This window comes from Micropterus dolomieu, linkage group LG08 (genome assembly GCF_021292245.1).
Source record: "Micropterus dolomieu isolate WLL.071019.BEF.003 ecotype Adirondacks linkage group LG08, ASM2129224v1, whole genome shotgun sequence".
NCBI lineage: Eukaryota > Metazoa > Chordata > Actinopteri > Centrarchiformes > Centrarchidae > Micropterus > Micropterus dolomieu.
Genome location: NC_060157.1, coordinates 26,828,599 through 26,847,381, shown reverse-complemented (window position 1 = coordinate 26,847,381; position 18,783 = coordinate 26,828,599). Strand labels below are relative to the sequence as shown.

At 35.4% G+C, this 18,783-nt stretch overlaps 1 protein-coding gene across 2 annotated transcripts in view; it reads right to left on the bottom strand.

The window, feature by feature from the left end:
- Window positions 1-10,585, bottom strand: part of LOC123974515 (scavenger receptor cysteine-rich type 1 protein M130) — a 16,172-nt gene extending 5,587 nt beyond the window's left edge. For both annotated transcript variants that reach the window (XM_046055297.1, XM_046055298.1), the window contains exons 1-12: window positions 10,528-10,585; window positions 7,609-7,926; window positions 7,383-7,472; window positions 6,800-7,006; window positions 6,535-6,708; window positions 6,173-6,327; window positions 5,574-5,730; window positions 4,975-5,286; window positions 3,077-3,385; window positions 2,419-2,721; window positions 1,520-1,831; window positions 521-730 (exon numbers count right to left, since the gene is read on the bottom strand). In XM_046055297.1, coding sequence (XP_045911253.1) covers window positions 521-730; window positions 1,520-1,831; window positions 2,419-2,721; window positions 3,077-3,385; window positions 4,975-5,286; window positions 5,574-5,730; window positions 6,173-6,327; window positions 6,535-6,708; window positions 6,800-7,006; window positions 7,383-7,472; window positions 7,609-7,926; window positions 10,528-10,585 — 2,605 coding nt within the window. The remainder of the gene's footprint in view (window positions 1-520; window positions 731-1,519; window positions 1,832-2,418; window positions 2,722-3,076; window positions 3,386-4,974; window positions 5,287-5,573; window positions 5,731-6,172; window positions 6,328-6,534; window positions 6,709-6,799; window positions 7,007-7,382; window positions 7,473-7,608; window positions 7,927-10,527) is intronic.
- Between the last annotated feature and the right edge of the window lie 8,198 nt (window positions 10,586-18,783).

The following is an 18,783-nucleotide window of genomic DNA, read 5'->3' as shown; positions in this document are numbered from 1 at the left end:
CAGTTAACAAATGCCACTGACAACACTCATTAACAGTGAAAAGTGAGTGCTACAGGATGTGGCTCTCGGGAGTTACAAAGTGTGGAATATAGAATTTCACATTCTGCCAGGGTTTATATTAATCCACACATCAGTTAATTTAACAATGACCCTTATATCCCTTTATGCAAAGATGCAAAAAACCTGAATGAACAACACATTCATCATTTGCTTTGAAAGAAGTATACAGTGTGTACTTGTGCCAGCTATGAAAATTCAACTCTTCAACTTCTCCAGCATCTGCCAGATTCATGGTGTGTGGAGGTTAAAATAACTAACACTTATTCTGCTGAGATACCTCTACCACAGTAACTAGTACTTTATTATTAGACATGACAGCTAGCTGCTAAAACTTTGGACAGAGCCAGGCTAGTTGTTTTCTCCTGCTTCCGGCGTCCGTGCTTCACTATGAGGTGGCTTCAGATACAACTGTAAAGATAGTGTGATCATTTGACAGCAATTCTGCATAAACAAAATTTACCTTCACATTCAATAAATAGCCGCTGCTGCTGCTGCAATGTAATTGTCTTCTTTGACTTTAAGTTGCCACATTCCAGATCCTGGCAAAACTTATTCCCCGTAGTGTCTGTCCACTTGTCAGGGGGAAAAGCTGTCATGTTTACTCTTTCTGAGAAAACCAACACATTTCCACTACAGGACTTGTCGCCTTCCACCATCATCTGACTCCAGCCTGAGATAAGCAACAGGGATAGATGAGATAAGATTCGGGAAACATAAAACTCACAAAACGTGATGTAATTAGCAGGAACTCAAGATGCAGATAACATGCTGAGGACACAAACTTGTGAGAATTAGCTTACACTGTGATCCTCCACCAATTTAACAGTTGCATATTGCACAGTATTGCACATGTTAGTTATGTCTAAATATTAGCTTATATTTTAATTGTTGGGCAAATAGTGTCACCTTGATGAAAGTTTTGTATTGCTGCTGAGGAAATGGTTCAACATTTTGGGAAATATGCTTATTTGTTCTTTTGCTGTTAGATAAGTTAGATAAGAAATTTGATAGCCCACCACTCACATCTTTACGTTAAATATGAAGCTACAACCAGCAGCCAGTTAGCTTAGCTTAGCACAAAGATTGTGACTTGAAGGCTTCAATGCTGGCCAAGAAATATTAATTGTTAAGTTTTTAACTATTAGACTGAGCCAAGCTAGCTGTTTGCCGCAACTTCCAGTCTTTATGCAAAATTATGCTAATAATCTCCTGGCATTAGCTTCATAGTTGTCTGAAAGACACGAAAGAGGTATCAATCTAAATCTAAAAAGTCTCAGCAATAAAGCGAATAGTTTATTTCACTAAATAAGGAACTCTTCCATTATAGAAGGTCGCAAATATGCTTGAATGCTCGAAGAAAAACTTCAGCAATCTCAAATTAGGTAGTGTGTTGACAGAGTATAGGGTTAATGAAAACATTTTGAAAGTGACTAATATGAAACAAAATCTTTACACATACCGGCGCATTTGAGGAAACCATGAGTGCAGGTGTTCGTGGCAGAAGTGATATTACAAGCTTGTAATGACTCCTTGCCGTTTGCAGAACAATTCATTTCTGAAATGACTTGACCTCTTACTGATGGTCCAAAGTCAGTCACGTTGAGAGCATGACCACATTTCAGGTCCCCACAGATGGCGTTTCGAGTTTCCATGTCGTTAAGAGCAGCCGTACACACAGGGAGCCACTGGCCGTCATAGTGCAGCGTGACACTTCCATAACATGTGTAACTGGAAGACATTTCGGCATTTGACATTTCGGCCTTGACACTACCTGCAATAAAACAATGAAAGGTACAAGTTGTCATTCTTCTGTTTTTTCATGATATTTGTTATTTTAATAACACAAACAAGAAAAAAAGAATCTGGTTCTGGATTAAAATACACAGTTATAGTCAGTAATGTCAGCTTTGTGCAAAGATAAACTTAAGTTTAAGAAAATCAGTCTCATAGAGAGATATGACCAAAGTTTACAAAGTGTATCTGCTCTGCTTGACATAAATTTGGTTTTAATTGTATTCAAGAGTTGTCTTAACCTATTGATACACTTTTAGAGCAATGTTGCGTCAATGGTAATGAGTAAAGATTACCACCGTAACCCTCCTCCCCCCACTGACCCGCCACCCCGCCCCGCTGTTCAAAACATAGTCGGACTTGCCACGTGCAAGATTTTCCAGCAACATTGCTCAAAAAGCTGTCCCGTGTATCATCAGCTTTAGTTTGTTTCAGATGGGACACACCTATAACGAAGTTGGAAGAATTATTTTTAGGAGTGAAAAGATACGCTCAAGGGACTTTTGTTAAGGTGTAAAATTATTTGGCCTATCCTGCATTATCTTATCTTATCAAACAATCCATTACCTGAGCAAGCAACATAGGCTGCTTTGTTCTCACAGGCTTCACCATTTTCAGCACTTCTGACCAAGTTGCACTGGTTCACTTTGGTGGTGTGCTGTGTAGTGTGCAAGCTCTGGATGATCACGTTACTTATTTCATGCTTTTTTTGTTGTAGATGTAGGATTTTATCCCCGCAGCCGAGGTCTTTACACAGCATCAAAGACATTTGTTCTGTCCAGGTGTCTGCACACACACCTCCACACGTCTCATTCACACAAACGTTGACGCGCCCATAACACTGATTGGCCAGGTTTATTTCGATTTTTCCTGTTGTGCCAACAAAAAAGCAAATAGCAAAACAGGTGAAGAAGATCTTTGTAGACTTGCATCAGCAGATCATTTCACAACTACAGCATGTCTCAAACCAGTCTAAGACAGGACAGGTTTCTATAAAAATGGACCAGTGGAGTAGAAGTCTGATTGTAGTATCCCTGTCAGGCCAGTGATAGTGTAGCTATGACCATTAAAAGTCAGAAATTTTAAAGCACCCCTATCAGGCCAATTTCAGTAGCATAGTGTAAAATGCATCAACTGGACCACAGGACAACCAGTGACAAAAATAAATGACATGACAAATAAATAATGCATTTCAGTTTTCAATTTCAACACTGCCTTACATTACCTGAGCATGTCACACTGGCAATAGTGTCACTGTGGTTAGATGGCAATGTCCTGTTTTCACATTCAAACAGAGATTTGGTGTTGGGTAAGCAGCTGTAAGATTCTTTCCAAACTCCTTCATTGAACATTTTACTATCGATGAAGTTATACTGGGTGGCTTTCCCACAGTGCATCTGCTGACATACTGCGTTTGCAGAGTATTGGTTCCATGTCTCGTTAGACCCGGAGAGCCAGTGGGTTTTGGTTCCATGTTCTATACCCACGATGCCAGAACAGGCCTTTTCTCCGCTCAGAAATACCACCTTGTGATCTAACAGAGATAAAAGAGGAAAGAGAGAAAGTGTTAGAATTGTGATAGACTGGCAACTTGTCCTGTCTCCCTTTTCCTTCACAATGTACGCTGGGATAGTCTCAAGCCCCCACACAAACTTGAATAGGGTTAGCAATTACATAAATTTTCTTATGCCTAAGATTCAGAAAATTGTAGAGATGTAGTTTCAACGTTAAACTGTAACTCTGGACCTAGGTTGTTAAAAGAAAAGAAGAAGAATGTTGTTTTCAGTCCAGAAAACCTAAACAAACATATGTACATATTTTGGATTTGTTTGTTTTGTTTTTGCTTGTTTTTTTCCCTGAGCGGTTAAATGCTCAGCTCAGGCATTTGGAGTACATTTTGAGCTGTGATATTTTGATTGAAATTTTTTTTCAAAACCAAAACCTTTTTCAGCGTGCTCCATTTTGTTGGAATTTTTAAATATGGGCATATTTTATTGATACAATTTGGTAACATAAAATTCACAGAACAGAAGCATGTAACTGTGTGTAATAAAAAAGAAATATGACAACTTGTCCATTGAAAAGTGAATTAGTAGTAGAAAGGTAGTATTGCTAATAAAAGTATTATATCAATAGTAATATTATATCACTATATTTTATATATAAACAATGACTATAGGAATATTGTGCTTTTTTCGATTGATCCACATCCATCAACCTATGGACGCTTATTTTCATTTCCCCAGCATCTCCAGGCAGAGGAAATTCCTGCACTTCTTATTCAGTGGATTTACGTTTCAGTAAAATTCCAAATGAAGCATTGCTGCAAAAAACTTTCTTGGGTTTTTATTTTGTAGGCACAGTCACATAAGAGGACGTGATTATGTGAGTAGCTGTTGCTGTCATGACTGAGATCCGTTTTAGCACCAGCCACTATCAAAGTTTTTATTAATGTATTTGATCCCAATTGGGAAATTGAAACCAATGTGAGATGCACATTTTGAACAAGAAAAACCACAGAACTGCAGCAACATTAGACTTCAGGATCAAAGAACGTCACGCTCTGCTGCCAGTCTGCAGACTGCATCACACTTTTTTTTATTATCAGTTGATGTATTTTACGAATGTTTAATTTTAAGGGGCTGGTGGGGTTGCAGCACCATGTCTGGACACATTAAGTGAAATAAGTAGGCCTGCTTAAAGTGGGTGGATTATTCAATTCTTCAAGTCAGTAGAAGCCCTTTGGAAGGCGGCGCCAGTTTAAAATAAAACAGGTTAAACATAGCTAAGGCCAGCTCTTGTCACTTGTTCTGGCAAACCCACACAGAATTATCCATATCAAAATTATTACCTACTACCAAATGGACACCAATGTTGCTTTGTGCCAGATGTGTAATTAAACGACTAACGTTTGCTAAAATGTTAACCAACAAACAATTTTTTGAGGTGATATCAATTGCGTTTACAGCTGTTTCCCCCAGGTGGTGAAATTAATGACTTAATACATTTCATACACACCTCTACTGTCACTGTATAGAACTGGAGAATGCCACATGTGCCACAATGTCACATACCACAAGAGAAGGTCAAAGGGCAAAACAGAATAACTGAAAAAACACTCACCCTCACAGATTATCCCCACTGGCTCGTCCTCTTTATCTGAGTGTTGTTGGTTTTTTTCAAAACACTCATTTATGTTTGCGGCGTTTCCACTGCAGTCTACTTTGTTATCCAGGAAACCACCTGAACCCTTACTGAATTTTTCAGAACTGTTGGATTTTCCTTTATTTCCACATTTCAGTTGACTACAGACAGCATCTGAGTTGGTTTCTTTCCAATTGCTTTTTCTGACTCTTTTCCATTGGCCCTTATGCTTGATCTCTACTCTCCCAGCGCATTTTCCAGGACCGTCCGCTAATCTCACGTCAATACTAGCTGCACCATGACAGGAAGAGAATTGTCAAACACAGGGAAATACTAAATAAAAAGCTCTTACAGCATACATTTGGGCAGAAATAAATCTAATTGTACATAAACTTTGTCTTACAGCATGCCATTACATAGCTGTCACATTTTTGCTTCCACCATGTCAAAGTAAAGTTGTACTTATTGACATTCATCAGTGAACTTAGAAATCCCCAGTTAGTCAGGCCAGGTATTATTTTTTAATCTCAAAAGCCACAAATGTTAATATAAAAACTAGGATCACCGCCACATCTCACCTGCACAGACTACGTAGGCCATGGAATCACATGTGAAAGGTGTTTTGTCACGCTTGGCCCTACAGTGCCATAGTGAGGACTCTTCGCCTGAGCATTTTACATAGTCCATTATGCCTCTTGTTGTTGTTTTTTTTTTCGTCTCATCAAAAGTAACCACCTAGAAGAGATCATTTTTGATATCATTCATTTTTGTCAAATAGAAAACTTTGCTTGACTCAAAAAGAGCAGTAAGTTAGAGAGAAACTAAGATAATAATAAACCAAACTACAATAACAAACCAAACTAACAATAACAATAAAAATAATAATAATGATAAAACTCAAAATATAGATATAATACTGTACTTGAAAGGAATAGTTTGACATTTTGGACAATATGCTCGTCGCTTAGCAAGAAAGTGAAAAGCTAAATGAATAATGATCTAAAACAAAATACACCCCTGTGTTTAGTTCACTGTCCTTTTTTATGTTAGTAAATTGTATGTAGATATTTTGATGACAACATTTAGCATCGTCCTGCAATTGTCACAACATTACAAAGGCCTGCATTAAATACAAATATTTTGTTTGTGCCACTGAAACTGGACACTAAGAACTCACCTTCCCGCAGTTTAGCTCCTTGCAAACTACTTCAGCATTCTTCTCGGTCCAGCTGTTGCCACACACAGGCAGCAATGAAGTATTTACTTGAATATGTACTGCACCATAGCAGGTGCTGGGATTGTTGTTTTCCCTTAGAACTACTTTAATATTGTCTGTGGAAAATAAAAATATAGTAATATAGAGGGTGAATAAAAATGCTTGTTTTTTAGATGTATATTTGTTTCAGTTGAAATAATAATAGAAAAGACAAAACAAGATCAGGATGAAAATGTTGTTTTGATCTGGAAACACAATAACAATGTGGTTGCTTGCGAGAAAGTGTGCGAGAAATGTGGTTGAACATTAAAAGGTTGAATTACCTGTGCATGTCACTTTATCGCCTGTCTGCTTATAAACAGTACCACAGTTCATTTGTCGGCACACATTAAGGCTGGATTTGCTGTTGTTATAAGTCCATTTGCCATTTTCCATCGTTTGCAAATTCCCAGAACAAACATTTGATGGATCTCCTTCGAGTTGCAGTCTTTTATGACCTGTTTAAAATAAACTATTAACTTTATCTTAATTCACTGATATGTTGCAACAAATGACTAAACTTAGTTACTATGTGTGAGTGTGTGTTACCTTTGCATATGACAGAAACAGGATTTTTGCATACTTGTGGTCCCTGCTTTGCACACTGCCACAGATTTTGTACATCATTAATGCCTGCACAGTTGAGAGTCATCTCTGAGTTTTGTAAGTGTTTCCAACCCATCCATTCCTCCTTAATGATCTCCTTGGACGCACTGCAATTGAGGCTTTTGCACAAAAAATTGGCTTCTCTTTCACCTTAATATGAAATGAATCACAATATTTACATATCATTATCATAGTACTAAACAATTTCACAGTACTGTGATACTCAAATAAGTGGTAAGATTAGAAAGGAGAAGAAAAATATAATCAAACTCAAAACAGCGAAGTTGCGTTACGGTACGTATGGAAGCTAATGGAACGAGGATAATGAGAGTGTGTACAAAACAAGATCCAAAATGTCATTATGAAGACATATTGGCCTTTTTCTAAAAAATATTTCTGTCCCATTGAGGAAATGCTGTATTGCCACTCTGTGTTAATCAATATTAGTTACTTCATGTACTTCACATTGCACTTCACATTAATCACTCAGTGAATCCTGTTCTGTATGCATGTTGCCTAATCTTACCCAAGTCACAAAAGTAACTTTTTTTCCCATTTATGGAAAACTGGACAGCTCCTGCACAGTCATATCCATCCAGGCTTATGCTAATGTTATCTAGAAGAGCAAAAACAAGTAACCGTCAATTACAAATAAAACAAACTGCCAAAAATCATCATGATCATTATTCAAAGGTGTACTTCTCAACAACATGTATCTCAACAAATGTAAAAAAACAAAAGTTTAAGCTTACTTCTACATGTTATCTTTTTCACTGTCCATTTTTTGTAAAAGCTGATGTTCCAGCCAGGAAAATTACAGTCCCACAGATTTTTATGGTTTTCATTGCACTTTAATTCATTGAGCCAGACTGTGCTGCTATCAAAGGGCCACTTCACATCCACTGTTAAGTCCTCCATAGGTTCCCCACAGTTTATGCTTTTGCACACCACTTCTTCAGTAGCCCTGTTCCAGCCTTTATCTCCAACGTAGCCCCATTTCTTCTCATGATAGATTTCAACATGGCCTTCACACGGTCTGCTCCCATCCCTTAGAATCAGTCTGTTTTCATCTGGTTACATGGCAGGAGATATATAGAATTATGTACGGATAAACATATTAGTTTATAAGTTTCCATTTTGTAGCCTTTATTCATTTATTTGTTGTAAATTTTGAGGTTGCTATCAAATTGTTTTATACCTGATCCATACCTGTTTCTGAACCATCAACCATGGCTATGAAACATTTCTTTTTAAATGAGTCAAATTCTACAACTTTGCATAAGTTTGTGCAAAACTCTGACTCCCATGAAAACATTTTTTTTAATCTTTTAAATGCCCTTTCATGTGTTGCTATTTAATGATAATGTCAGTCCAAAATATTTCATCCAAAGTAAATAAATAGTGTAACAGAGAAATAAGGTTTAAGGTTCAAGCTACATTTAATTGTCATATTACAACAGGGTTGTAAAACGAAATGCTTGCAACCCAAACTATATATTAAGATGTATTACAATCCTCTCTTTATTTTACAAATCTGTAATTTCAGAATAATTTCCTCTACTGTTTCCTGATTTGGACTATGTCATTTGGTACTAATTATCAGAAAAACAGTAGTTTCCTTGACAGAAAAGCTCCATTTAAATCCAAGTATTTTAAATATGAATTCAGCTTTGGAAACTTTATAAACTTTATTTATTATTTGCTTAATTGGCAATAATAATGTTGTTCAAGTTGAAAATATTATTCAAATTAAGATTTAGGTATTAGGTTTTTGTTCTGTTTCTTTCTCTCATATCTTCTTCCTATTTGATTTTATTAAATGTAATTTAGCAAAGTCATGAAATTTTGCACAGCGGCCAGATGTAGTATTGGACCATTTAGTAATTTTTCCTGATTGTGGTGCTTTACAACTTATTAAGATAACTATAGAATGCTCTCCAATCAAATTGACTGAACAACATATAGGCCTAACACAATTTTGAAAGAATTTTGATGTAAATGTTTTGTTTTTAAATAATGGACATTTGTGTTAAAAGACGTGAATTTGTCAGAGGATGTGTGGTAGAACTTTTGGTAATTTTCAGAATTATTTCATGGAAAATGAAAATGTGGCAAAAGTTTGACAAGCTCACTGACATAATAGAAATTGATGGAAAATTGACTATGCCTGCATCTTTTTACACATCTACAAATTACAGGTTTATTTTCCCATCAAGAGCGTGGTCTAGATTTAAGAGCATTACTTAATGGTTTCAAGTTCAGATTTTGTAACGCTTTCACTCAAAACCCTGTCCTTGGACTCAAACAGCCTCTGCTTGCGCATTTGCTCTAAATGTGTGCTTAAACTCAGTAATGTATATTGCTGCTTACACAGATTTTTCTGCGCTCCAGCCTCAGCCCTTCTTGCGCTCAGGCTATTTCTGCGTACTCGTGAAACAGATGCTGTCATATTTCTGCTCTGCTCTCAGATTTTTTGTGCAATAACCACCCAATCAATACAATGCCAGGTGTAGTGTTGACCAATCAAATGTTCCCTGCCTTGATGCGGGCACGTTCACTTTACTTCTTATAGCATCCAGTACATTTCTCTTTTACTGGGTTCATCCACTCCTGCCCTCCACAGCTTTATACTTAGCTTTATATGCTTCCATACTTTCTTTACAACTTTTGACAAAAAAGGACAGTTATTACATATACCAGTGGTATACCACTTTTTGACTATATAATAGCTTATGCTGCAAATATGACTTTATCACTTCAATATAAAGGAAGTAATAGCACCGTTAAAATAAAAAACATAGATGAGGACTCACTAACGTGACGTTTTCTCCTCTAGCACCCGAGGCTGGTGTGGTATTAAGTTATTACAGTATATGGGTTTTAGCTGTTAAATTAAAAAGAATGGGTGCTGATATACTGTAATAACTCTCCTTTTATTCCAAAAGTTGTAAAGAAAGCATAAGAAATATATAATAAAGCTGTGAAAGGCGGAAGTTGGATGAACTCAATAAAAGGGTAATGTACATGATGTTATAAGAAGTAAAGCTAACGCGCCCGCATCTAAGTGTTTAGTCAGCTCTACACCTGGCATTCTATTGGTTGGCAGGATTATTGCACCAAAAAATTTGAGAGCAGAGCAGAAATCTGGGGGCAAACGTTTCACGAGCAGACTGAAACAGCCTGAGATTAAGGAGAAGGGCTGAAGCTGGAGAGCTGGAAATCTGTGCAAGCAACAATATATCTGAGTTTAAACACACACTTTGAGAAGAATCTAACCGCAAGCAGGGGCTGTTTGAGTCGTGGGTTTTGAGGGAAAGCCTTAAAAATCTTGAATGCAAAATCAATAAATCATGCTCTCAAATTGAATGACCACACTTAGAGAAGATAGGAAAATAATCCCATGGAAATTAACATAAAGACAACATCACAAGTTTTCAGTGCATACGGTATTAAACATAAACTATTATCTTTTTTAGATTAACTTCTGTGCTGTTGTGCTTACCTTCCAAAAATAGCTATTATTGACTTAAATATAGTATATGGAAAGCCTGGAGCACTGGATGATAATTTTTTTCTCATCTCAAAAAGTGTTGAATTAGGTAAACAACTATCCAATTTTAATTTGTTACACATATCGATAGTTAAATCTAAAGAGAATAGCTTTAACTTGCCTTGTAAGATCACCGGCTCAATATGAGCTATGCAGAGGAAAAGGAGGAACCACATCATCACCACAGCTCATGACTAGAGAGTGAGGCAGATGAATGATCAGCTCAGCTTTATATGAAGGACGTGGCCACCAAAAATGGATATGAGCTGTTATGCATATGGAACATATTTAGACTCACACATATTGTCTCACAATTTAGGCAAACTAACAAAACATACAGCAAGCTTATTGGTTGAAGAAACTTCAAGATTTTTTTTTGTAACAAATCAATGGGTGAAGGCTACAGTACTCAAGCATATACAATATTCATATGTATGAAGCAAATTTATGAACACTGACATTCACTATGATGATGAATGACACAACTATGGAGAAACTAAGCGGAACATGTGCAACAAACCTGTGGTGTGCATGGTCTACAGATTTCACAAGACTGATAAATTGATGACTATTGATAAATTATATGTTGTAAAAGTTTTACAACTAAAAACTATTTGACCTTTTTTGCCCCGCTTCTAATAAAGACTGAAAGTCTGACATATTTTTTCTGCTTTTAATTGATGGAGTTTTGAATTCACACCCATTAAATAGATGTTGATTTATATTATACTAATCGCTGCCTCAACTGTGGGAGAAAGCACAGTACACCCATCCCTGGAGAATGATGCAATGCACAAAGTCTGATGTCTTAAACATTTTCAGTTGCATCTTATTAAAATGTATTTCTTTCCAAAAAGATCACATCAGTTTCTTTAAACACAGCAACGCAAATGGATGTCAACGTTCTAATGACTGGCTTAATTTAAATGTGCTATTAATAAGAAACAGCTTATAATTGTTAGGAACCAAAATTTTGTTTTTAAAAAATATTTCATTTTAAAATGTTATGACATGAAAACCAATTAATTACAAAAATTATATTATTGTTGGGAACTTTGTTAGAATATCCACCAATGTAATTGTAAACTCATTGTATAAATATCTTAAAACTAAAAATTAAAGTACTCCATAACTAAGAAATTAAATGACTTTAAAAATCTATAATTGTTTTATTTGAGCTAAGATTTTAATCACTGTCATTACACATAGCAGAGAAGATATTGTTTATGTCTTAAATTTGATGCCACATGATTGTCCTTGATAAAGATCAATTATTTAAATTATCAACCTTTTCCAGAAATACAGACATCTGAATTTGGAAAAAAAAAAATAGGTCCAATGATTTAGCTTCAAGGAGCATTACACTCAGCAGTCATCAAGGGAGCCAAATGTCAACATGCATCAGATAAATGTCAAGCTATTAATATTTTTAGAAATGAAAGACTATTTTACGGAGCAGAAGCAAAAAAGAACAAAACTACCATCCTCCTGCTACTTATTATCAAAAAAGCATCTTGAAGCTATAAAAAGCTCTGATAGGTATGCAAAAAAAATGTCTGGTTTCCTCGGAAAGCCATTTTGAACACTGAGACTTTGAACAACATGAAGGTATTTACATTAAATGAGCGATTTCATTTACGCTGAAATTTCTTGAGGAGGAATCACAAATGCAAAACTATGAAATGTCATGAATGTATATATATTGTTTAACAAATAACTGTCCAGCCTGGGCACACACAGGAAATTTAAGGATACTGCACAACATATGAACATTTTGATTTAATTTAGACCTTTTTGACTGTGTATACAAAATCACAACCAAAACACAACAAAACACAGATCAAAACCCGCCACTACCATCCCGAAACACCCACAGACAGACAGTCAAAAGAAACAAAAAAAGGCTGCCACAGCAGTTAAATATTGTCCTTGCATGCCAATGTAGTATGCTGTATATCCAGTGGCCATTAGGATTGGGTATTGTTTAAAATTTTACGCTACAAGTACCAAAACCAGTACCCTTAAAGGGATACTAATACCAACAGAGTACTTCATACCTTGCATAAAATGCCGCCTGTTGAAGCCATAGTAGTTAAATGGTAGCCTATTTTATTTTTATTGTTGTCATGGATAAGCAAGGTTACCTATTTAATATTTTTCTGGTTTCAATTAACTGTTACATAAAAGTATTGGGAAATTGTATCAGATCCTCCTCATCCTAATTAATTCATCGTCATGGGTGGTATCATGAGGGGAAAGACTACAGTTTGCAATTTTTTTAATATTTGAATGAGAGGAGGAGTGAAATAGTTTAGTGACCAAATGAGTTGTGGGAAATGAATTTAAGGTCATTTTTTGGTACGTGTGTTAAAAGTAAACAACAGAAAATTATTTTGTTAACTTTTGACCAATAAACTGAATTGAATGAGTGCTTATTCCTTTATTGGTAAGTCGCAAACCTCCTCCAAAAACGACAGTTAAGAGTATAGAACGAGAAAGGAGTCTGTTTAATCTAGTCACTAAGCTAAAGACTCTAAAAAAGTAGAGGAAAAGAGAATCTGCACGTCCAGACGATCAAACCAACTACACCTGAAGCAGCCGCAGCTGCAGCAGGAGGCTCCCTGAGTAAAACCAGCTGATCGCTGCTGCGCTGTGATGGAATGCAGTGCAGTTGATTGCAGCGATTGATCAGTGACAAGTGATGTGAATAGCAAATAAAAATGTACAGAAAAGTGTTAAATTATTCCAGAAGATGAAACCAAGGGAAAGCCAAGCTTGTGATGATAAACTTACAACAGTGGTGAACATGCCTGAGACTGCAGCTGAAGGCGCACGGCTGTTAGAATCACGCATGGACTCGGCACGTGCAGGCCTTTTTTTATACAGTTTATGGTGCAGGCAGATAAGGGGAAAAAAAGGCGTACTCTTCTCTTTCTTTCAGTGTGTTGCTTGCGTGTTTGGCTGCAAGCAAAACAGCAATCTGGCTAGAAAAAGTATTGTTTGAATTACTGGTTTGACTAGAGACGTTTTAATACTACTCGATACTGGGCTGTTTACCGTGAAGGTATCGAGTAGCGATACCCATCCCAAGTGGCCATGGCCTCCATAACGTAATGTCCATCCAGGCTGAATCTTTCTGTACACTTTCACAGTCTAGGGGTGTCCAATGACTATGACTTAGAAACTTAAGCTGTTTAAATAACCCAGTGGGTTATAATAAACTAATCAGTTGTTGCACATGCGCTCAATATTAACAAATAATTAACTATATCATTGGGCCATGTCTTAAAACAAGGAGGGGAGGTAGATTTCCATTTTTTCAAAATAACTACATGGACTAACCATTTAAAACTGAAAGAATGATCCCCAGTGGTGTCGAGAGTAACAAAGTACATTGAATCAAGTACTGTTCTTAATTTTTAGTTACTTCGTCTTTCCTTGAGTATCCTATAAACCAAAAAAAGGGTCAGATTTTACATGTGAGTGTTGCCTGGATGTGGACTGTGGTAACAGGTGCAAACTGAAATATCTGACAGTGCTGCACAGGGCTGTGGCTTTGTGGTTTCAGACTTTCCAGAGCTGTAAGCTGTGAGTAAAAATCAGCCCCACTTTGCTACACAAAGAAAAACAGACACACTTAAGTTCCCTTTAGTTCATTTCTAATGTAACTAACCTCTGATTGCTACTGGTGTCATTGAACACCAGGAAAACACTGGAAAACCTATGCCTCAACGTTTTGCAAGAGTTGTCTGGCAAGATGGACACCTTACACTCGGAGCAGAGCAGAACCTTCGAGCAGCGTTTGCTTTTTTAGCTCTGCATTTCAAGGGCGCATTTCCCCGTAATGATGGATGTATTTAGATCCTTTACTTAGTAGTAGTAAATATTACCAGTCCTGCACTGAAATGTGAATTAAGTAAAGTACAAGTATTAAAAGTAAAAATGTAAAATTACTCAATGCAGAAAAATTAAATTCAACAGGTCTTGACCGTACTCCTGTGTTATCCTGTTACATATTATATCATTAGATTATGATTAATGATTTAGCTGTTGTAACAGGTCAAGTTATAGCTAATATTTATTCCCAAACGGTTTGGTAGTTGAATTTATAACAATTCATCATAATCTATAAGTTCATATATTTGTATGTGTAAAATCTACATTTTTTACAAAACTATAGGCCTTCCTGTGAAATAAAAATACAGGTAAAACATTACTTTAATGTCTCCTACTTAGTATTTCGATGCAGTATATAAACTTTTAATAAATGATTTATAACACACAATATAGTATATTGCCATTAAATGGAAATACACAAGTGAAGTACAAGTACCTGAAATGTTTTAAATAAGTGCGGTTCAGTAAATGATCACACAACTAATTTGTTATGCTTATGCATGTTAGTAGAACTGGACTTCTACTTTCATCGCAACCCTTTGACTACAAGATGAGAAAATACAGTCGCTTCTATTAAAATACTTTTTTGCTTTGGCTAAATTTCATTTTTTTTTTATTAATTTATGAATATTTTTACTTTACCAATTACAAATGCATGCATCCTCTTCTTATTCTTTAAAATGTGTTAGGACAATTTCTTTAAATTTAGATTAATTTAGTAAAAGGTGTAAAACTATGGCACAATCTTGAGATTGATTTAAAATATGTACAGTAATACAATGCAAAAATGTAAAAGTGTGTAAAAATAGTAAGTGATGGTTAGATATAAAATAACACTTTGTACAATAAAATGTTTTTTTGTTTTGTTTAATTTGCTGATATTATTTTATTGTCAGAATTATTGGCAGTTTGGTTATGATTTTTGCTAGTTTTGTAAGTGTAATAAGTGATGGTTTCATCTTATAATGTTTGTGCTTATTGCTAAAATTGATTCTGACAGTGGATTATTATTTTGTTTATTATTTGCTGTGTGCGTTTTTAATTCAAATTTAATTTTGCTGAACTCAAGTACAAAATCAAGATCAAGATGTACAGTTTAGCTCAGATTTAGCAGAAGTTACATAAAATACACGTACATTGCGTTACAAACATATTTGATAAGATTTTTAAATTTTTTTATTGGACAGTAAATGCATAAAAAAATGCCATCTATAGTGACAATATACATTCATCAGAACTGTCGAAGATAACACAAGAAAGTTACAAACTTATTTCAATTGTGGTCCTTGTTGTAGTCTGATAAAGATGGAACGGCAAGCTACGGATGACTGAAGGTATCCTGTACAATCAACCCTTACAATATACAAACAAAAGACCTAACATATCCTAATACATATAAACACGAATAAAAACATGAATACATATACTTACAATAAAAAAAATATACTCATTCTGTAACTCTTTCCATCTACAGTGTATGTATTTATGCATGGCATGGAAAATAAACTGTACGATTTGTACCTGGAAATGCATTTAAGTATATGTATGCTGTGGAAAATGTATGTAGGTGCATTGTACACATCAGTCTTGCTCCCTTTTTTATTAATGCCAGGTTCACACAGGTACAAAAATTAGACACAGCCCAAATGTATAGAGTTCAGTTCTCATCAAGTTATGAAATGTGTGCTATTTCCCCACACTGAACAGTCAAATATTACAGCAGAACATTTGATCTCACAGTGACGTGTATGACTTATGCAGAGGAGTTTGGACCACGCATTTTGCTTTTATCAGTGAAGCGATCAGAGATTAAGTATAACTGACTCAACCACCGGTTTGTGAGCGGAGCTAGCTTAGCAGAAATAAAGCCACAAACCTCTGGGTTGTATTTCTGAAACCAAATCTACTATCTAGGCAGGAAACAGAGATCGCACACTAGCTTCTGCCTCAGATGTATTCTCAGGAAACATGAAAGTATCGACTCTTAACTGTGTTTATTAGAGTTTATTTGAAGAAAAAAATAGTAGCTGTGTACATAGACTGGGGCTTTTATTTCTCTATAATGTGTTACTGATGCAGGAAATCCGTGAATTTCATAATTCATTTTCATCAAACTAAATATAAAGTTAAAGGGCGCTCTCAACAGCGCCCAATCCCTGTGCACAGGGTCTCACAGTGTGACCGGAATACACAACCCTGAGTGGTGCCACACACACTATGACATCCCACAAGACAGCGTTATGACCATGTACTGCAGCAGGTCAAAATGTTTCTGTGGAAATTGAATGCAAAAACCAAGAATTCATGCATTTTACCTACTCCCACAGAGTTAAAACAAGAGCCAGTCGTGACTGATGTCAATTCATGTTATAATTACCTCCTCCCAAAAAACTAATTAAATTGCTGTGCTTTCATCTTGTTTCCAACAGAGATGATTTGCCACCTGGGTAATTGAGGAGACAGAAATTACTGAAAAGGTACTGAAATGTACTGATATTCTTCTTTCAACAAATCCCATGATAGACAATTCATTGATCCTACTATTATTAAGTATAGTCATCTAAAAAATATTAAAAGCACATCAATGAGCCACACTGTTGCACTGACACACACACACACACACACACACACACAGTCAAACCACAAGCACTGCCTTAAATACACCAAGTAGCTGGAAATAGTCCCCAACGAATAAAGTATTTGCATCAGTTATTTGATAAAAACTATAGTGTCCAGCCATTTTATGAAATTGTACAACCAAAATTCAAGTTTATATTAAAATTTTTTTTTAAAGATTTGCATAGGAACCAATGAGAGGAACGGAGGTATGGATGTCTAGAGACTGACTAACACATTGCTGGTTTTTGAAATTGAATTGAAATTTGGTGACAATTATCATTTAATTTCCAAAAAGAAGGAAAACAAAAGTAGTATGTGGATTGGAAATCATCTGGAAGAACCAACACTAATGGAAATCATTTAAGTGTGTTAGCACAATGAAGCAGATTTACCAAATTTACCAGACTCTCACCACTGAAGCTGTTCAAAGAAACTTCCGAACGGAAATAATTTGTCAGGTCAGTAATCTTTATCAACTGTATGGTTATTTCTCACAGACAGAATTTGCAATCGGTAATAATGGGTAAAAATGTTACTTCTTTATAATTTTCACTGTTTATTTGTACATGTATTTAATTTGCACAAATAAATTGGTACAATTAACAGTAATAGGCGAAACATAAGTAATAACTAAGTTAACTTATTAACTCCAATTTAATCATTTATCTTTTTTATTATATATATATATATATATATTAATATATACACACACATACGCACAGTATTTTCAGACATTATGGCATCACTGTAGGTTGGCTGCATTCTATTTAACTGCTTTGGTTTGAGTTATTAGTTATAAGCAACATTAGAAGGTTTATGTGTGGGGTGGGTGGTTTTGTGTGTGTGTGTGTGTGTGTGTGTGTGTGTGTGTGTGTCACTGATCCTAAAGGCTTACTAGAAGGGGAGGAGACAAAAACAGGCATGTATAACACCCACAACACATTTTGTATTAATTATTATTAATATCATGATTAAGTTATGCATTTTTTGCAACATTGTCATTTACAACATTGTCAGGTACCAATGACTCCCAAACTGTTATATTTAAAGAATTATAAGGTTTAATGGTAAAAATGTACTAAAAGCATAAAATATAACTAAACCAACTTAAAATGCCTCTTTAAATGTTAGTTTAAAAGTATATTCAGTTTTTAAAGTGTATTTATATATGTTTTGTATATTACAGAATATGCAGAACACGGTAATTGTTTTGTATATATATATATATATATATATATATATATAACCTATTTTATAATTTGGTAATTTGACCTACTGGATTAGCATCCAAGAAACTATTAATAGTTGTGGCAGATAAAAGGCTACATGAAGCTGTGCCACTGCTAACTATTCTAATTCTGAGCTACTAAGTCTTTTTTTAAAACTAATTTGTGTTTCTCATTTTACATGATTATCCAAATGTAATGTACGGGTCCCACAAAGAAGCAGTTACATCTGTAGAAGCTAATGGAGATCAGTTTAATAATAAAAGGATATTTAATTTCAAGTGAACTCATTAAAATGCATGCGCAAACACTTACCGAAAACCCACTGACAAAAACCACCTACACGCACACACACAAAACACAGTAACTATTTACAACCGTGACAAAAGTTTTCAGTTTAGTTTTACAGTTATTTCAACTCCTAACATCCTTTTGTCCAATCTGTAGTCACATTTTCAAAACAGTAATAAAATTAGCCCAACATCAGTCTGTTCAGGAACATACCATTAACACAATTCATGTTATTTCCACAAAATATGCAGCATTTTAGAAATTAACCCATTTCTAAAATGCTAAGTGTTCCTTAACATACAAGCTTACCCAATACAAAAACTATGGATGTTTCCTGTCTTAAT